General features: G+C 40.0%; 1 protein-coding gene across 1 annotated transcript in view; it reads left to right on the top strand.

Moving 5' to 3' along the window:
* The first annotated feature begins 2,282 nt into the window (after window positions 1-2,282).
* Window positions 2,283-21,058, top strand: part of LOC124805110 (WD repeat domain phosphoinositide-interacting protein 4-like) — a 46,326-nt gene continuing 27,550 nt past the window's right edge. The window contains exons 1-6 of the mRNA XM_047265561.1: window positions 2,283-2,484; window positions 2,646-2,720; window positions 2,801-2,993; window positions 3,600-3,780; window positions 14,388-14,596; window positions 19,293-19,394. Of these exons, the coding sequence (XP_047121517.1) occupies window positions 2,418-2,484; window positions 2,646-2,720; window positions 2,801-2,993; window positions 3,600-3,780; window positions 14,388-14,596; window positions 19,293-19,394 (827 nt within the window). The 5' untranslated portion in view covers window positions 2,283-2,417. The remainder of the gene's footprint in view (window positions 2,485-2,645; window positions 2,721-2,800; window positions 2,994-3,599; window positions 3,781-14,387; window positions 14,597-19,292; window positions 19,395-21,058) is intronic.

Here is a 21,058-nt window from a genome sequence, read left to right on the forward strand (position 1 = left end):
GGTCACCACTGTAAGACACAGAGGAGCCACCATATTGCTTGGTTTGAAATGCCTCACTGTTAACATACTTAAGTCTGAACCTGTGTCCACAAAAAACTCTATTCGCTATAGGTGTCCATCAAAGACGACTTTTGAGATTCTGGATGAATCTGTAAAACCAATTCTTTGAAGAGTCTTACCATGCACACTAGAACTACTGGTCATATCACGGAAATAAAATTATAATTTCTCGAAGTTGAGATTCTTGCAGGCAGATGTGAAGGTAATGCAATGATGTTGTGTATTTATTAACTCAGTGCTAGGCACAGGCTCAAATTTATGAAGTTGTAACCCGTATTTTGCTGTGTGGAAAAAAGGCTATTGTCCCATTATTCTGTACACTAGCGCTGAGAACCTCTAGCATACTTACCATGACAGTCGCGGCAGGAAAGTGGGGGAGACACGACTTGAAAATGCAGCATGATGGGCTATAGTGCTCATTACATGCTGTCGAAAGGGTTTGAGTGTTTTCAAGGGGCCTTGCACTTGTGTGCCCTTACCCTTATTTGTCCAGTTTTATACTGCTTTCGCAGTTGTTGATGCCTCTATTTGTTTTCTTGTCCTCCAAATGTTGTCCGATCTGTAGTACAGTGACTTATGCGCCAAGAGCCTGAACGCTCTCTGCCAGCTATTCTGGGGAATTCGTCAGTGCTTACAAAAGAATGCCTGGTCCAGGCCCAGTTTGTGTAACTGCCCCTGAAATGTCTGAGTTGGGCCTGCTAGCCATATCAGTTCTAGCTACAGCGCTGATTTTTAAACAAGCTGCAACGGCTTCTGACAACACTGTTAGAGGCAATTCTGGTTGGTTGGATAGGTTGGAAGTAAAGGGACCAAACTACAGGGTGATCAGCACCTTTTTACTCGTGTAAACAGCTCTCAGGTTGTCTGTGGCTGCTATCATTCCCTTAAGACTTTTTAATCAATGAGTGGCCTCTCAGGCAACAGAGCTGAACCTGCCAGTGAAGTAAGTTATAGCAAGAGTGGTTTGAGTGACTTGCTTCCCAAGTACTCGTCTACTAATAACCTCTGTAAGCAATACTCCAGCGTAGGGGCGAACTGTTTGGTTAGGCAGTTTTCGAATTTCACATAACTATATGTGAGTAAAATCTCCTCCGCCTGTACAATCTGTGAGTCATTTAAATTTGCTATGACGCAATGAAATTGAGCCGTATAATCGTGAACATCATGTTGGCAGAAAATTCTTACAGCTTGCATGAACCAGGGTTCTGGCCTAGATATCCAGAACGCCAGCAATTCAACTTGATGTACAGTCCTACCTCGTTCAGGAAACGCATGACTCGGCGATTGCTGGACGGTGAAAGTTCCTGCTACAGCGAGGTGTAGTGTTTGCTGTACCTCGTTCGCGTCCTCCTCCTTAACGTTGCCGTTTACAAGTTGATCCGTCACTTTCCCCTGTTTCTAATCGTGTCACCACTGTACAGTTAGAGAGTGTTGTGATGATCCAGAATGAAGGGACACACAGCTTGTCAATAAACACTTTTAATACACTCAAAATTTACCCAATACAATGTTGCTAGGTCACAAGTGAACACTTTAAACAAAATGCTAAGAGCTAACGAAAGACAAAATATACCTCGCTGTAACAATCAGCTGTTTGTTATTTTCTGGTCGAGCTTCGGGTCACCACGAAATTAATGTATCCATTGCATTGGCCATTTACACACACATTCTGCTAAAATATGTGTTTGAAGTCTGTTTATAAGAAGTTATTATCACAGCAGGAGACAGTTATCCTTTTAATAGGATAATCAAAAAGACGGTACCACGCAGAATATTTATCACGAGCGAATTCCAAAATGCAGTCTGATTGCTCACACTGCCTTGTACTTGGAAAACAAAGTGCAGCTACGCTACTCCGTAAGATTTTGGCCTCTCGTTACCTACCGATAAAAATGTGTAACAGTATTAAGGACATAGATTTTGCAAAAGATCTTATACCTCAACGGCATTTCTAATCAGTATCACAATACTTCGTTATGTTTTAGTTCGCTCTGGGGCGTTTATTACATGTCACCATGGCAACGTAGTAGTAGTCAAAACAGCAATCACTTCCCGTTTATATTATTCGTCGGGTTGAACAAATGCTTTATTTTGTCGATATACACGACTTGTTTATTTCTTTCAGGGAACATTTAAATAAAAATATCTTAGCTCTGAAATTTCATTGATACCGTTATTAACTGTGAATAAGCGCAAAGTTTTTCCATGACAGCAATCAGCTGTTTACTGCGTGGTGTTCCTGCCATTGTTCTGCACATGATAACAGTAATTTGTTGTCCTTTCGCAAAGCGCTTTTGCCATAGCGCTACGATAATGCACGAACGTGGAAAAGATTAGAAATTCGTTTCTAAACACAAATGAAGGCTCCTGAAGTAATGGCAGCTGGAAGAGGGGTCATAAGTTTGCGATTCAATCAGGATCAAGGTTTGTTTATAATGTGACAAGGACTTGCATTACCGTGCATTTTTTTGCCTTGAGCAGAAATGATTTCTTATCTTCAAATTAATTTTGTAGTAACAGAAACACAACACGCGTGGATTGCGCGAGATTGGTTAAAATTAGAATGACACATGTTTGTTTTTCAGGATGTTTCACCTGTTGTATGGAAACAGGATTGCGTATTTACAATGTAGAGCCCTTAGTAGAAAAAGCTCACCTAGGTATGTATACACGTTTTTGTTATAACCACAGAAGCGCATTATTTTTATAAATTTTAGTAACAGTTTAAACTGAATTGTAGATCTGGATCTTGTCGGGAGTGTTTGTTCCTGCGAAATGCTTCATCGGACAAACCTGTTAGCTATTGTCGCCGGGGGTGCACGACCCAAGTTTGCCGAGAACACCGTTCTCGTTTATGACGACGCTTCCAAGAAGTTCATAATGGAACTTACGTTTCCTGCTAGGGTGCTTGCTGTTCGTTTGCGGAGAGACAGGTGAGAATTTCCTCATGTTCACTATTTTTTAAACTTTATGTGATTGAGAAAAACACCATAACTCTGTAGATAACTGTATTTTCCGTGTAAAAAGGTTTTGCGGAAATGCTCGCCTTTTGTACACATACACTGAGAAAAAAAGGATGTAATTTAGTGCAACACTCCTCATTAGCTGGAATATGTGGAAAGTAATTGTTGATATTTTTACCTTTCATTTCATTTTTTGCTTGTGGGCAGATGAGGTAATCTAAATTACTTCTTAAAAGATATCATTCTTGCACTTCTGTGGCACATAGGCTTATGGTCTTCTTATAAAGAGACACAGCCTACATCTTAATGCATTTTAATTTCTCAGGAATGTTCAAACAGATGTGTATGTTTTCAGTTTTTCTGGAAGTTACTGGTCTCTTCTTATTGCACATACATTATCACTTTTTTCCTTGCTCCAGTTTAGCACCAGTTAATTTGTAAATATCTCCTAACAGTTTGTATTGTCATTCAGGAAATAAAAGGAGAAAATATTGTTCTGATACCACAGGACAGTAAGTGACATTAGTAACATTGTTTATCTTTGTTACCATGAGTGCATAAAATGTGTTGTTACAGGATGGCGGTTGCTACCTGTAATCAGATACATGTATTCACCTTCCCGCAACCTGCTCGACGCCTGCTCACTCTAGAGACCAGGGACAATGAACGTGGTATATGTGAGATGAGTCCGATGGCTACCAGTGAACGACAACTGCTTGCCTTCCCAGGTCACAAGCTTGGCAGTGTCCAACTTGTGGTTAGTAGAAATAAAATATGTTATAGGTCTCCTCTGCAGAATTGTTGTTGTCATGTGTAGAATGTTGACTGACATAAGTAGCTATATCATGTTTATTTTTTGTTAGCTTCAGTTTGTTAGGAATGTAAGTTCACAGGCTTCCACAGACATAGGTAGTTGACATAAAACGTGTCTGAGTTTCACACCATATCATAATGTAAAAAACCATATTAGAGAAACAAGTGATTTGGTCACTGCAACTGTGGCCAAAACAATGATTTCTTCAGTGTAGTTTATTACATTATGAAGATGTATGCTATAGAGAAAACTTGTTGAGAATGGTTTATGTTGTGCAAAGAATGATTTGCTTTTCAGTTATCCCCAGATTTTAGTGTGGTACTTTCAGATGACCCTTTGCTGCAGCACATTACAGAAAATAAAAAAGTTAAAAAGATTTCTTAATAAAATATTGTAATAGTCAAGATCACAAGTAAATAACATTGAGTGGTGGCTAGTTTCAGCTGATTATACTGCCATCTTCAGATCTGGGATAATGGAAGAAAATTGCACAAAAGGCAAAAGGAGTTATGAAATCCATAATAATGAAGACAAGATGACAAATACATACTAATTAAAAAAACATTATATTGTGTCTGAGCCGTTTCTCAGTAAAATAAAGGTATACATCATTGAGATATGACATTAGATATACAAGACCTAAGAAATACATAGAAGGCATCAGTACGCAATAAAGCGTACAGCACCATAAATCAAGCAAAAAATATGTAAAGTACAAATCCAGCTTATGAGTTGGCATATACAGTTTTTTGTATACAAAATTGTTGCATGAGTAACTTGTTAGCCAAAGCATCATGTACAGCAATGCTGGATGGTCTAGCCGAATGTGGCCACACATGCTGTTGTGTGTTTCATTTTGTATTGATGTCTTCCATTTATTTCCTAGATCTAGTGTATGTAATATTTTATGGTGATGGCATATGCTGTTAGCTTACTGAGATGCAGGAGTGTCCACTGTGCTGTAGACACCACGTCTTAATCTCGTTTTATGAGTAGACACAGTACATGTGTTTATAATTGGCATGTATTTGTCTTCTTGTCTGTATCATTAGGGATTTTCTACTCCCTTCTTGTACCTCACTTTAGTGCAATTTTCTATTTTTATTTCAGATCTGAAGATGGCTGTGTAATCAACTGAAATTTGCCATCACTCAGCATTAAGTGCTTGCATTCTTAAGATTTTATTAAGTTTTTTTTTTTAACTTTTTATAAAATATTAGATCACTTATGTCCTTCCTGACTATGTCAGGAATTAACAGCATTACAGAATATTAAGCTGGGAATGGCCCTTTAGTCTGCAATTTATTTCTCTATAAATTGTCACCAGTCTGTATTGCATTATCACGAAACTGTAATACAGATGACCAGTTAGTATCTTAGACCACTAACGGTGATGATAACCCTTGTCTGAGATTACTATCGCTTCCTATATATGAACGTGGAGATTACTTTTATCACATTGGGAATCAACTGAAAATCTGAAAAATAGGTTTAAAATCACAAACTTGAATGAGGAGTCCCTTCATTCCTCTTACTTAAAAGCAATTTGTGTGCTAATAATTTTTAATATGGAGAACAAGGTCTAAGTTCCCATTTTGGCCTGTTATATTTCAGATCTAATATCTGTCATGATGGATTAAGTGTCGTTAAATGCAGCAGTAATTTGCAAAGTGGCTTCATTATATATTTGGAAACTATTTCACCAAAAGAATAAAAAAACATTGCAGGACGGAGGACAGAAACATACTCTTGTAATTAATACATTTTTTATTGGATTGCTGTTAAATATACTGCCATACCGGCTGAACTGTTTAGAAGGATTTATGTTGTAACTTGAGAGAGGGGAGAGGGGGTGGACAAAGGGGGCAGGAGTACATAAATACAGAGCTAGAGAAAGCTGACTCAAGTGAAGGCAGGGGTCTTTCAGTGTTACACTCTGTGTTTCAGGGAAAGGCAGGTGTACAAAGGTGTGGACGACTTGGCAGGGTTGGGGGGGGGGGGTGGGTGGCAGGATATATGGAGAGGGAGAAAACTGCTGAGAAATTAAAGCGATTCAGGGTTCGCAGACCTAGAAACCCAAACCAGACTGAGCAAGGGAACAGTGACAAATGAGAATGCCTTTTTGTTGGGGAGGGGGTGGAGGGAGGGGGGCAGGAGAAGGCAGGTGAAGACAAGCAGAGGTAAATGGATGATGGGTACTGTAGCTTATGGAAATTGAGACATGGAAGATTTTGCTGGATTGCAGGCAACCAGATCAGCTTGTTGTACTACTAGGTGGTGAAACATGCTTAACGCCGCAGTTTGGCAATGTTTGTTCATAAGGGTGGATGGCTGATTGGGAGTCAAGCCTCGAAAAAGGCCAGCTGTAGTGTTGCTATAAAAAGTGCTTGTGTTCATGGATGGCTTTTCTTTATGATGGAATAGGACATATCAGTGACAAGACTGTATTACAATATGCTGAATGGCTGCACAAGGCAATTTGTGACTGTGGGAGCCAGATTGAACTAGGATATTTTGTGGGTTGTGTGGATGGTGAAACAGCACTTTGGGAGAAGTGGAAAAGATTTTGGGGCATGGTGGAAGGCAGTTGAAGCTCTGGTGCATGATTAGTTAGTCTACTCCAAAGGATAAGACCTTCAGTGTAATGGAAGACAGCTTTCTCAGCACCGCAGTTTTTCCGACAACAGGTGGAAAGAACGTATGGGAGAGTCTTTTGGTGTGGAAAGGATGGTAGGGATCAAAATGGAATATTTGTTGATGGCGATCTTAATATGCACTGACGTTTTTATGGAGGCATCAGAGAGGTGGAAGTAGACTAACAAGGAGATGGATTATTGAACTAAAGATCACAAACTGAAATGGATATAGGTAAAGAAATTGAGGTTGTGAAAGAATAAAAATGGTACCAACAAACAGGATGATTTCAGGTGCTGGGGGGGGGGGGGGGGGGATTTCGTAAAGTATGGTTTATTTGCTCTTTCTCACTGCATAGCAACTAGTTGCCACTAATTTTCACTTTCACCCGCCAATTATTTCAAGGATGAGACTGTATTTCCCATGTTCCATGACTTTTGTTTTCGTCAAATGTTTACCTACATAAATATCTGATAAACAGTCTAATTGTTGAAAGTTCACACAGTATCATCAAGCTGAAATTTTCTGTTGTTGCAAGTGACAGAAAGGTGTTATTATTGTAGTCGTCAGTGAAATCAGTAGCCTACGGTGTTGAGACAGTTGCTGTAAAAGTGTGCCAAGTTTTTCTGTAAAGTTATGAAATAAGGATGATTTTTACAAAATTGTCTACCATGAGGGCTGATTTAGGAAAATATAAGAATGTGTAAAAGCAAGAAAGGTGCTAAAGTATGGTGTAATTTTGATTCCGAACTTGGGCTAGATAAAGCTTTTCATGGTACTCGGTGTCACAAATTACTATGTAGAAAAGTGTGCGATTTGAAATGCTTTCAAAAAAATTGGGAGGACAGCCAGTACTAAATGAGTGAGAAGAAGGAGGAATGTTGAAGCAAGGTATCTTGAAGGCTGCACACTGGAGATTTCCATTCAGTAGATTGGGTATTCGATATTTGATGAAAGGCAGAACAGAGAAGAAATTTTCTATTTACCAGAGGAGGAATAGTCACATTTGTTCCTCAAGAAGCAGATGATCTCTCTGTTTGCCTAAGTGAAAATATTAACATCTTATGTGCAAGTGAACAAAGTGACAGTTAAAATAACGTTCATTATCTCAATCTTTATCACTTATTCATATTGCGGGACACTCTTAAAATGTGTTATAAATCACAAAAATCAAATAGAAAGAATGTAGAATTTAAAAAAAAGTCAATTTATGTCCAAATTCCTCCCACATACTTTGGATAGAGATTAAAAACACGTGTGCCTGAAATCATCCAAATACACTGGGTAATTTCTGTCATTTTGTTTGCCTTTCTCAGGAAAATATAGGTTCATACAGAATTTCTGATTCTAGGATATTTTGTTTGTTATGCATATGCCACACCACTTCTGTAACAAACAATGCAATCTCACATAACCTATGCAAGTTACTGTGAAAATTACCTCAGATCCATCTGAAATCACCCTATTTGATGGGACATACCTATCCTGGGTTCTGATCTTGAGGATAGTACCTGTGAATCTGAAGCAAATGGGGAGTTTAAGAACATGTTAACAAAGAGGATTCGTCTATGGGGTCCATAAATATACTGGCTTATGAAGGAAGATTAAGGTTTAATATCCTGTCAGTGATATGATGGTCATTGCATACTGAGCAGAAACACTGATTTGGAAAGGATGGGGAAAGAAATAGATCTTTTCTTTTCAAAGGAACGTCCTTGGTACTTGAATTTAAGAAAATGATGTACAACATAAATTTGGATGATTGGCCAGGGATTTGAATCACTGTCTCCCCAAATTTATGTCCAGTGTCTTCCCACTCTGAAACCTTGCTCATTGAATTGGGATATGAGGTTGCCATACAAGTGCCCATGGCCATGCTGTGGGTTTGTGTTTTATATTGTCACATCAAAGAGGAAGGATATAATGTCACATTTGTAAATGATGAAGCAATTTGGGGAAAAGCAATAGCTTAGCAGATGTTCATGTATGAGCATGTTGCATCAACAGCTGACACAAGTTGGAGCCTGGTTGTGTTGGGGTAGTAACAGTGGAGGGGAAATTTAGTGGTTAGTATGTTTAATGTAGAAAGACATGCTGTGACAGTGGGCAGGAGGATTCGATTGGTTAGAGCAGAAATCCATTCAGTGGAAGCTACAGTGGACCATTTGGGATGGTTAAATGTGTGTTTTCCTGAAACTTTCAACAGATTGCCGTAGTCTGCTGGCCTCAGGTTTAAACGTGGATCCTTGCCTATAGTCTGCAATGCTCTTATTATACAGATACAATTCATGACTTCCCTTCACAGTGTCAGAAACTCGCTCCTCCATTTATTCTGAATGTAGAACACTTATATATTGAGGGTGGGGGAAATGAAAGTTCCAAAGTTAGTCTGGGGATTTGAGCAGGAATTGGAGGTCATGCTGGACTTCTGCAGTCGGATCATTGGGGCATGACTTGTAGGTGGTGCCAGGCATTTGGCAGAGGGGATATATTTTGAGACTGTATATCACTGTTTTTCATTTTATATGAAAGAGTGTCTAGAAGGAACCTATCAATGTGGTGAGTAGAAAAGAATGGTCTACTGTGATGTAATAGTATTTTATTTGGAGTGTGTGGTGCCGAAACTTTGGAGAGAGAGAGAGAGAGAGAGAGAGAGAGAGAGAGAGAGGGGTTTCTACAAAGTAGGTTGACAACTGTGTTTTGGGTTTATTTGCAATCTGAGTTCTGTAGGATGTTTCTGGTGACATTCCAAGTAAAACAGATTGTTGAGACTCACTCTTTTGGCCATGACAGAGGATCTTGGATCTTGGCCACATATTTCAGTGGCCTTGATAGGTGATATTATTCCGAGGCAGCAGTTACAAGACATTATGTTGGAAATACTATTAAGATGGTGTTCAGAATACAACAGTTATTGGAGAGGAAGGAGTTCAGTCTGTAAGATGGGGTGCAGAAATCTGAAGCTGTTTTATGGAAACTACCTTGTAGAGGAAGCATAGGTGGCTTAGAAACATCTATAGCTCAGTATTTATTTCTGTGCATTTTAGTTGGTGAAGGACAGGGGTTAGTGGATTCAAGAAGCTTGAAGATATTTGCAGCTGCCCATTCAGTATACTTCATATATCGCTGCATGTGCTTTACAGCAGTAAATTAATATTTTACCACTAATAAGAACAACAACATTATTAATGTGATACCTATAATACCCCTCAATTAGGAGAGCAATTGGACAAGACAGAAACAAAAAGAGAAATATGTAGTGTCAGTTATCCCATATTTCACACATTAATGATTTATTTTAAATGCGAACATTTTTGGTTCACCTTTACCTTGACTGTCAAAGGAAATGTCAAGTTTACCATTACTAGTCACTACTTCTTTCCACAATGCGTTCCAGAGATTTAAACCTCCATCATCAGGCTTATCTACGAAGTGTGATGGTGTACGTGATGTTCCACAACAGGGAGAGGAGTGTGTGATGACTGGAGAGAGTGCCACAGGTTACTTCAAAGTCGTAACACAACATATAAATTCCATAGTAATCCACACAAATCCATATGATGATGGAGGTTACTTCTGAAACCTGTTGTGGAAATAAATACATTGTAACTCATAACAGTAAACGTGTTGTTTCATTAATTAATGATTTATTCTAATTAGTTTCTACTGGAGTCTGTCAGTCCATTATAATGATATACAAAAACAAAGATGAGGTGACTTACCGAACAAAAGCGCTGGCAGGTCGATAGACACACAAACAAACACAAACACACACACAAAATTCAAGCTTTCGCAACAAACTGTTGCCTCATCAGGAAAGAGGGAAGGAGAGGGGAAGACGAAAGGAAGTGGGTTTTAAGGGAGAGGGTAAGGAGTCATTCCAATCCCGGGAGCGGAAAGACTTACCTTAGGGGGAAAAAAGGACAGGTATACACTCGCACACACGCACATATCCATCCACACATACAGACACAAGCAGACATATTTAAAGACAAAGAGTTTGGGCAGAGATGTCAGTCGAGGCAGAAGTGTAGAGGCAAAGAAGTTGTTGAAAGACAGGTGAGGTATGAGTGGCGGCAACTTGAAATTAGCGGAGATTGAGGCCTGGTGGATAACGGGAAGAGAGGATATATTGAAGAGCAAGTTCCCATCTCCGGAGTTCGGATAGGTTGGTGTTAGTGGGAAGTATCCAGATAACCCGGACGGTGTAACACTGTGCCAAGATGTGCTGGCCGTGCACCAAGGCATGTTTAGCCACAGGGTGATCCTCATTACCAACAAACACTGTCTGCCTGTGTCCACTCATGCGAATGGACAGTTTGTTGCTGGTCATTCTCACATAGAATGCGTCACAGTGATATATATATATATATATATATATATATATATATATATATATATATAAAAAACAAAGATGATGTGACTTACCAAATGAAAGTGCTGGCAGGTCGACAGACACACAAACATACACACAAAGTCCAAGCTTTCGCAACAAACTGTTGCCTCATCAGGAAAGAAGGAAGGAGAGGGAAAGACGAAAGGATGTGGGTTTTAAGGGAGAGGGTAAGGAGTCATTCCAATCCCGGGAGCGGAAAGACTTACCTTAGGGGGAAAAAAGGACGGGTATACACTCGCGCACACACACACATATCCATCCACACATATACAGACACAAGCAGACATATTTAAAGACAAAGAGTTTGGGCAGAGATGTCAGTCGAGGCAGAAGTGTAGAGGCAAAGAAGTTGTTGAAAGACAGGTGAGGTATGAGTGGCGGCAACTTGAAATTAGCGGAGATTGAGGCCTGGTGGATAACGGGAAGAGAGGATATATTGAAGAGCAAGTTCCCATCTCCGGAGTTCGGATAGGTTGGTGTTAGTGGGAAGTATCCAGATAACCCGGACGGTGTAACACTGTGCCAAGATGTGCTGGCCGTGCACCAAGGCATGTTTAGCCACAGGGTGATCCTCATTACCAACAAACACTGTCTGCCTGTGTCCACTCATGCGAATGGACAGTTTGTTGCTGGTCATTCTCACATAGAATGCGTCACAGTGATCCACACATATACAGACACAAGCAGACATATTTAAAGACAAAGAGTTTGGGCAGAGATGTCAGTCGAGGCAGAAGTGCAGGGGCAAAGATGTTGTTGAATGACAGGTGAGGTATGAGTGGCGGCAACCTGAAATTAGCGGAGATTGAGGCCTGGTGGATAACGGGAAGAGAGGATATATTGAAGAGCAAGTTCCCATCTCCGGAGTTCGGATAGGTTGGTGTTAGTGGGAAGTATCCAGATAACCCGGACGGTGTAACACTGTGCCAAGATGTGCTGGCCGTGCACCAAGGCATGTTTAGCCACAGGGTGATCCTCATTACCAACAAACACTGTCTGCCTGTGTTCATTCATGCGAATGGACAGTTTGTTGCTGGTCATTCCCACATAGAATGCATCACAGTGTAGGCAGGTCAGTTGGTAAATCACGTGGGTGCTTTCACACGTGGCTCTGCCTCTGATCGTGTACACCTTCCGGGTTACAGGACTGGAGTAGGTGGTGGTGGGAGGGTGCGTGGGACAGGTTTTGCATCGGGGGCGGTTACAAGGATAGGAGCCAGAGGGTAACCCTCTGGCTCCTATCCTTGTAACCGCCCCCGATGCAAAACCTGTCCCATGCACCCTCCCACCACCACCTACTCCAGTCCTGTAACCCGGAAGGTGTACACGATCAGAGGCAGAGCCACGTGTGAAAGCACCCACGTGATTTACCAACTGACCTGCCTACACTGTGATGCATTCTATGTGGGAATGACCAGCAACAAACTGTCCATTCGCATGAATGGACACAGGCAGACAGTGTTTGTTGGTAATGAGGATCACCCTGTGGCTAAACATGCCTTGGTGCACAGCCAGCACATCTTGGCACAGTGTTACACCGTCCGGGTTATCTGGATACTTCCCACCAACACCAACCTATCCGAACTCCGGAGATGGGAACTTGCCCTTCAGTATATCCTCTCTTCTCGTCATCCGCCAGGCCTCAATCTCCGCTAATTTCAAGTTGCCGCCACTCATACCTCACCTGTCTTTCAACAACTTCTTTGCCTCTACACTTCTGCCTCGACTGACATCTCTGCCCAAACTCTTTGTCTTTAAATATGTCTGCTTGTGTCTGTATGTGTGGATGGATATGTGCGTGTGTGCGAGTGTATACCTGTCCTTTTTTTCCCCCTAAGGTAAGTCTTTCCGCTCCCGGGATTGGAATGACTCCTTACCCTCTCCCTTAAAACCCACTTCCTTTCGTCTTCCCCTCTCCTTCCCTCTTTCCTGATGAGGCAACAGTTTGTTGCGAAAGCTTGAATTTTGTGTGTGTGTTTGTGTTTGTTTGTGTGTCTATCGACCTGCCAGCGCTTTTGTTCGGTAAGTCACCTCATCTTTGTTTTTATATATAATTTTTCCCACGTGGAATGTTTCCTTCCATTTCCCACGTGGAATCTTGGCACAGTGTTACACCGTCCGGGTTATCTGGATACTTCCCACCAACACCAACCTATCCGAACTCCGGAGATGGGAACTTGCCCTTCAGTATATCCTCTCTTCTCGTCATCCGCCAGGCCTCAATCTCCGCTAATTTCAAGTTGCCGCCACTCATACCTCACCTGTCTTTCAACAACTTCTTTGCCTCTACACTTCTGCCTCGACTGACATCTCTGCCCAAACTCTTTGTCTTTAAATATGTCTGCTTGTGTCTGTATGTGTGGATGGATATGTGCGTGTGTGCGAGTGTATACCTGTCCTTTTTTCCCCCTAAGGTAAGTCTTTCCGCTCCCGGGATTGGAATGACTCCTTACCCTCTCCCTTAAAACCCACTTCCTTTCGTCTTCCCCTCTCCTTCCCTCTTTCCTGATGAGGCAACAGTTTGTTGCGAAAGCTTGAATTTTGTGTGTGTGTTTGTGTTTGTTTGTGTGTCTATCGACCTGCCAGCGCTTTTGTTCGGTAAGTCACCTCATCTTTGTTTTTATATATAATTTTTCCCACGTGGAATGTTTCCTTCCATTTCCCACGTGGAATCTTGGCACAGTGTTACACCGTCCGGGTTATCTGGATACTTCCCACCAACACCAACCTATCCGAACTCCGGAGATGGGAACTTGCCCTTCAGTATATCCTCTCTTCTCGTCATCCGCCAGGCCTCAATCTCCGCTAATTTCAAGTTGCCGCCACTCATACCTCACCTGTCTTTCAACAACTTCTTTGCCTCTACACTTCTGCCTCGACTGACATCTCTGCCCAAACTCTTTGTCTTTAAATATGTCTGCTTGTGTCTGTATGTGTGGATGGATATGTGCGTGTGTGCGAGTGTATACCTGTCCTTTTTTCCCCCTAAGGTAAGTCTTTCCGCTCCCGGGATTGGAATGACTCCTTACCCTCTCCCTTAAAACCCACTTCCTTTCGTCTTCCCCTCTCCTTCCCTCTTTCCTGATGAGGCAACAGTTTGTTGCGAAAGCTTGAATTTTGTGTGTGTGTTTGTGTTTGTTTGTGTGTCTATCGACCTGCCAGCGCTTTTGTTCGGTAAGTCACCTCATCTTTGTTTTTATATATAATTTTTCCCACGTGGAATGTTTCCTTCCATTATATTGAGTCCATTATAATGCATTTATATAAGTTTTTAATTTGAGTTACTTTGTGTATAGTAATGAAATGGAATTCCCATTGTTGCAGCAACAATAATTCATCTGCTTTTTTACACAAATTAGCAAATTTGATAGGGATTTCCTATCATATTTTTACCATCAGTTAAGTGTCTTCTTAATACAGTAAAGTGGTTTTGGGTGACAATTTGTTGTCAAAGCCAATATAATGATGAAGATGCATCTAGTAGTACATGGTTGTTTGTTACTTTGGACATTCCTTTTAGGATCTGGCAAGTACTGAAGCAGGGAGCTCAAGTGCACCTGTTACAGTCAATGCACACCGTGGTGCATTAGCGTGCTTGGCACTTAATCAGCAAGGTACATTAATTGCCACTGCATCAGAGAAGGGCACGCTCATTCGTGTGTGGGACACTGTGCGTCGAACTCTCGCAGTGGAACTGCGGCGTGGTTCTGATCCAGCAACCCTATATTGGTAAGCAATATTTTGTGTTACCTAAGTTTTTCTGCATGTATTGTCTGAGTGATATCATTGAATACATAAGTTGGCATTTTCCATCTCCTGTACCAGATGTATTAAAAAAAAATGTTGAAGCTTGTTGTTTCCTTCATAAATCAAAGGGAGGAGACTTTCTTGAGTGGAGATGTGGTGGGAGACATTCGTGCACAGTCGTGAATTTATTTCTGTTGATGGAAAGCATCGCCAACTGACATTCAGCCTATGAATGAGAACATGTAGTGAGCACTCATCTGATTCCAGTAACTTGTAAAATGATGGAAAAAATTGAGCAGCGGTAAAATGATGGAAAAAATTAAGCAGGATACTGCATCAAATTTTGCCCAACGTTTGGTGATGCCTAAGTAGAAAACATTTGCAAGGTTTCATGGACGATGCCTTGAGCAGCCCACTGACAAAGAAGTGGTACAATCACATCAATGGTGGCTGCACATTTGCAGACAGTAAACTGTCTTCAGGCATGCACTTAACAAGCATAAATGATAGGTGATTGAGCAAGTGCAGACTTTGATCATGGTAGAAAATCGTATAACAGTAGGAGAACTTGCGAATCAGATGAGAATAAGCATCGGATCAGTATATTCAGTTTTGACCAAAAAATTATGCACGAGATGAGGATATGTGAAATTCATACTGAGACTGCTGGTAAGAGAGCAGAAGCTATGCAATTTGTAAATTGCACAGAACATGCTGGACAATGCAAGCAATAACCCCCAACTTTCTGAACTCTATGTTCAATGGCAATTAGACGTATGTTTATGGGTACAACAGCCAAGTTTCAGTCCTCACGTGGAAACATTTGAATTCCCCACGACAAAGAAAAGCACGGCATGTCCACAGCAGTGTAGAGGTTATGTTGACCATTTTATTCGTCTCTCGTGGGTGATGCATCACAAGTACACGCCACAAGGCCAAACTGCTCCAAAGCAATACTGCCAGTAGGTACTTCATTGCCTTCATGGTGCTGTGCACTGCAAACAACCGTATCTGTGGGCAGCAAGAACTTAGCAGCTCCATCATGATAATGTATTTCCCCCCATTCTGCATTTCTGATTCAGACTTTCCTCACCAGACACAACATTCTTTTGGTTAGACTGGCTCACTATGCATCGATATGATTCCGTATGACCTTTGACTATTTTCCTAAACTGAAAATGCCCCAGTAATAAATATGATTTGAGTCAAGAGAAGAATGCAACAGTGTGGGTGATCACCATTTCAGAAGATGTGTTCTGGAAATGATTCAACAAAGGCGGGAGCAGTGGAAGAATTTTGTGCATTAGTAAGGAGACTGCTTTGTAGGGGATTAGTGTTCTGTAGCATGCAAATCAGTAAAGGTGTTTCTGCCAACTGAAGAGCAACACTTTCTTGACATGCCTCATATTGTTTCTGTTTTTACTCTCTGGTGTGTGATAATTTTTCCCAGTTCATATTTGATATAATTGACATTTGTGGTGGTGGTGGCAGCAGCAGCGGCGGCGGCAGTGCTTGCACTTTCTTTTAGTAACACATTACTGAAGAGTTTCCAACAAGACTCAGGGAAGCACAAATTATTGATATTTGGTTCTGTAATTATATTATTGTTTATCTACAGGTACAATATTGTGGTAGTCATTAATACAATTACATTATTTCAGAAGGGATGCATTACTATTCAGACTTGAATGCCACATTTTAGGGGAAGAGACCCATATATTTATTTCTATAAATGCCATAAAGCAATGCTCGTTATGTTCTTTGAATTCCTTATGACACATTAGCCAGTGATGCTGACAATTGGTAAGCACCTTATGGAATTAGCCCAGAGTTAATTGTGGCAAGTGATAAGCCCCTGATGAATAGTGTTCAACAATGTGTAGCTTCAGGTTTGGTGACTCTGTAGTTTTCACTCTGGTGGTGATCAGTGGTGCCAGTTCTGTAGGTGTGTTCTAGAAACAATTGCTTGGTGTGATGGTGGAACATTGTGTTTTTCAGGGAATCAAAAGGATGCTCTGAACTTGCATAACCTTCCTCCACAAAACCCAAACTAAAGATGAGCTGTGCACCTGTGGAGAGGATGGCTATTGAGACAAAATAGTCGATTGTATTTTATGTGGCTCCTCTGACACACTTCTGGCAATGAGTTACTAAGAATCTTTTGCTGTGAGAATATAAAGTGAAAATGACATTTTTGGCACCCCACATTGGTGCTGTTATAGGAGGTGATGAATGGCATACATTTAAATGAACATTTCCCTATCTTAATACCCTAGCAGAGAGACAAGAGCCCTACCAATGGTCCTTGAAATGGATGCTCTAAAATCTAACTAGATATAATTCAGCCAGCTGATTATGGTGTAATTCCAAGACAGTATCTAGGTATGAATGGATCACATGATGGGGGTGGTACACAAGCCTCTGATGTACTCCTGTCAACATCTGCTTATCATTTTAGGACATAACCTGTTCAATGGTTGAATAGCGCATATCAAACTGCACTGAGTTGCAAGCAGGTGGTAGTGGAAAGATTGAGAAGCAATGTATATGCTGAAAATCCAGCAACATTTCTTACAGCTAGAGCAATTTTTGAGGAGTGCAAGAAGAGGTTATGTCTCAAGTTTTTGTGCTAAATGAATTGTTCCCCTTCACCAACTATTATAAGGGAATCTGTAAGAAAATTTTTGGGAGAAGATGAATATGTCCATTCACAACTACTGTAAAAATGGCAATCTACTTGTCACTCAAGAGGTAATAGTCCAAAAAATGGTGGATTATTTCTATGAAAATAACCTTCAGACAACTAAAGTCCTCATTATGATTGCATCCTGTAACCTGAGAGGTAAAAGGGCTGAATTTTATTCAGGCAGGACAGTTGCCACAAGACTTATTTCTACAGCATTTAGAGCTTGTTTTCCCCTAAAACAAATGTGTGAATGAACAGAACCAAGGACAATGAATGGATAACTCCTGGGATTTTAAGTATTATGTGATAGGAAGAGAGAGAGTCCTACCTAACTCAGTGGATAATCTGTATTCAAGAGCTGAAACTCCACTTCACCAGTCTGTTATCAAAGAAAGCAAAACACAAGGAATGCACAAATAAAACATCACATTTTGGAATATTTTGAAACAAGAAACAAACTAAAATAGTATTCCAAATATTGAGTTCCCAGAAATAATGACATATTGAAATCAGTGGACACCAGATTCAAAGATTGTTTCATCACTGTTGCAGCAAAAATATACTAACAAAAAAGCAGGCAAATACAAATGCCTTAGATTTACTTTGATGCACCACCAAGAGACAGTATTTTCTAAAATACAGCCCCTAAGGAAACTGAAAAATTCATTGGGTCACTAAAAAGTAGTGTTTCTATCAGAGTTTTAAAATCTTGTGCTGGATGGATAGGAGTACGCTTAAGCTATCTTTCTAATCAATTAATGAATGTGGGGATTTTTCTGAGAACTGTAAATATGTGGCGATAACACCTATTTATAAAACTGGAGATAAGTGTACCACTTCTAATTGCAGACACATTTCATCCCTCCATTCTTTTCAAAAGTGTTTGCGAAAGTATCTTATGATAGAATACTGACTCATTTTTCTAACCAGAATTTGTCAATTGCCTCTCGTTGTTGCCTTCTGTAAAGGATTCTCCACAAAGGAAAGCATACAAGATCTTACAAATGTACCTGTGACAGCTCTAAAGAAGAAAGAATATTCTGTTGACATATTTATGTGAATAGTTGGGGAAGTAAATAACAACAGGGTGTAGCATTAAAACCAAAAACCTGCCTGGGCTGTATCCTTTTTCAGCCTCTCTGATCGGATAACTCTTATACTCTTGCACAGGGGATGTGCAAATGGGGAGACTCTAATGGTTGTTCCATTATTTACATTGTTAACCCGAGTGTGTCCTCAGAATCTGTCTCCCCAGTGAGTTTAATGTTTTTCATACTGAGCTTTATTCGATTCTGAATACTGCGTATCAGATGAGACGTGATCAGGGGTCAAAATTTGTCATCTGTTCTGATTCTCTCAGCACTTTATAGACCACCCAGCATCTATACCCTGCAGATAAAACAGCCTAGAATATCCAACATGCCCTTTTCCAATTGCAAATACACAGGAATGAGGTGGTGGTGTGCTGGATACCAGGACACATGGGAATAAACTGTTAGGCAGGAGATTTTGCTATGTGCAGAAGTTGATTGGACCATCGAAGTATTAAGTAAGTGATCAGCCAAGCAACATTTCCACTCTCACTGTATTGTGTCTTTTCTGGTAATATATACATATTTTAACAGTTTAGATTTTGTATGGTAAGGAGTGATTTTGTGTGTTCCAACATTTGGCATGTCTGCATTTTATATAATTTAACAATGTTGATCACCACAGCATTTGTAAAGGCACTGAAAATCAGGTTTGAGTACACAAACAAACAAACAAACAAAAAATATGAATTGCATGTATTTATCTGTTATGAAAACAAAAATAAGCACTATGATTTTGTTAATATTGGCCTGGTTAATGAAAACCTAATTGCTAATGAATTTGACTTTTTTCCATTGACAGATTGACAAACATGACTTATGTTTTTAGTGTATTGCATTTGTTTTATGTGCTCTACCATGTAACTTTCATCATATAACTTACTTGAATTACTTGTTGCAGCATCAACTTTAGCCGGGATTCAGAGTTTCTGTGTTGTTCGAGCGACAAAGGAACGATCCATATATTTGCCTTGAAGGACACCCATCTTAACCGGCGCTCAACGTAAGAACATTTTCTCTTCTTTTCGCCTACTGTTCAGTGTCCTCCAAAGTTCTTTTTCTTGTGTCAGTTATAGCATGAGTTTTAGTGGTGGACAATATTATTGATTACAATACTTTATTCTAAATTAGTGTCATTACCTGATGGCATGGGATGGGATGTGATGGGTTTATAGAGAACAGTACCAGTACTAGGAATAATTTTACATTAAACTAAATGATATCATCCATTTGAAGATTCTTTATTTTCTAATCTCATGTCACAAATTTCTGGTAATACTATAATTGGAACTTTGGGAAGGACACATGACTCTAACCATCATAGTTTTCATTTTTCGTCTTTTGTTTAAGATAGGGAGAGAAAATAATGAAAATAATAATGTTTTCAAAATGGTTTATATTGCCACTAGGCAAATGTTCAAGCACCTGACATTCACTGCAAATTGTTGCTCTGTAGAATCATCAAATAGGAGATTATGTATAGTTATTTTCTACTGTGTGTAAATTCTTAATGGAAAAAAGAGGTAGTAAATAATAATAAATAGTTTTGTGCTTAAACTATATAAAAAAAAGACTTAAACTATAAAAAAAAAACAAGGGCAGGCAATAGCTGATGTACAAAAGTATGATGGCCATAGGCACAGGTCATAAAATCCCATTAACTTTTCAGTTTTTTCTTTTCTTAAACCCACAAATGAAATTTCAGTTCAGAAAATGTTAATTATTAGCAGTGTACACATCACAATAACACGATCCTTGCAAAATGATAAATTAAATTTTGGAGCAGGAAAACTTTACATAAGTGCTTAGTTACTCACATGCTTGAATTGGAAGTGGTGCAGATTGTTAGTCATATTTGAACATTATATATATGAGTTAATAGAGGGAAACATTCCACATGGGAAAAATATATCTAAAAACAAAGATGATGTGACTTACCAAATGAAAGCGCTGGCACGTCGATAGACACACAAACAAACACAAACATACACACAAAATTCAAGCTTTCGCAACAAACTGTTGCCTCATCAGGAAAGAGGGAAGGAGAGGGAAAGACGAAAGGAAGTGGGTTTTAAGGGAGAGGGTAAGAAGTCATTCCAATCCCGGGAGCGGAAAGACTTACCTTAGGTGAAAAAAGGACGGGTATACACTCGCGCACACACACACACACACACACACACATATCCATCCACACATATACAGACACAAGCAGACATATTTAAAGACATATTTGGTCTTTAAATATGTCTGCTTGTGTCTGTATATGTGTGGATGGATATGTGTGTGTGTGCGCGAGTGTATACCCGTCCTTTTTTCCCCCTTCCCACTTCCTTTCGTCTTTCCCTCTCCTTCCCTCTTTCCTGATGAGGCAACAGTTTGTTGCGAAAGCTTGAATTTTGTGTGTATGTTTGTGTGTCTATCGACGTGCCAGCGCTTTCGTTTAGTAAGTCCTGTGGCAATGCTTTAAATTTTTTTCGTATTCTTATTGTGTTGTGAGAATTTTGCTTGGTAAAAGGTCTTGACACAAGTCATTTCCTTTTTTTCAACTGATAGATTCACTGAGTCACTGTGGTCACAACTGCACTCCTCTTTGTAATTTCACCAAAGCTTGGTGCTTTTATAATGAGAAAAACTTGAATGAAAAAGGGAAAGGCAACCATTCACCTA

Source organism: Schistocerca piceifrons, chromosome 7 (genome assembly GCF_021461385.2).
Source record: "Schistocerca piceifrons isolate TAMUIC-IGC-003096 chromosome 7, iqSchPice1.1, whole genome shotgun sequence".
NCBI classification, from domain to species: domain Eukaryota; kingdom Metazoa; phylum Arthropoda; class Insecta; order Orthoptera; family Acrididae; genus Schistocerca; species Schistocerca piceifrons.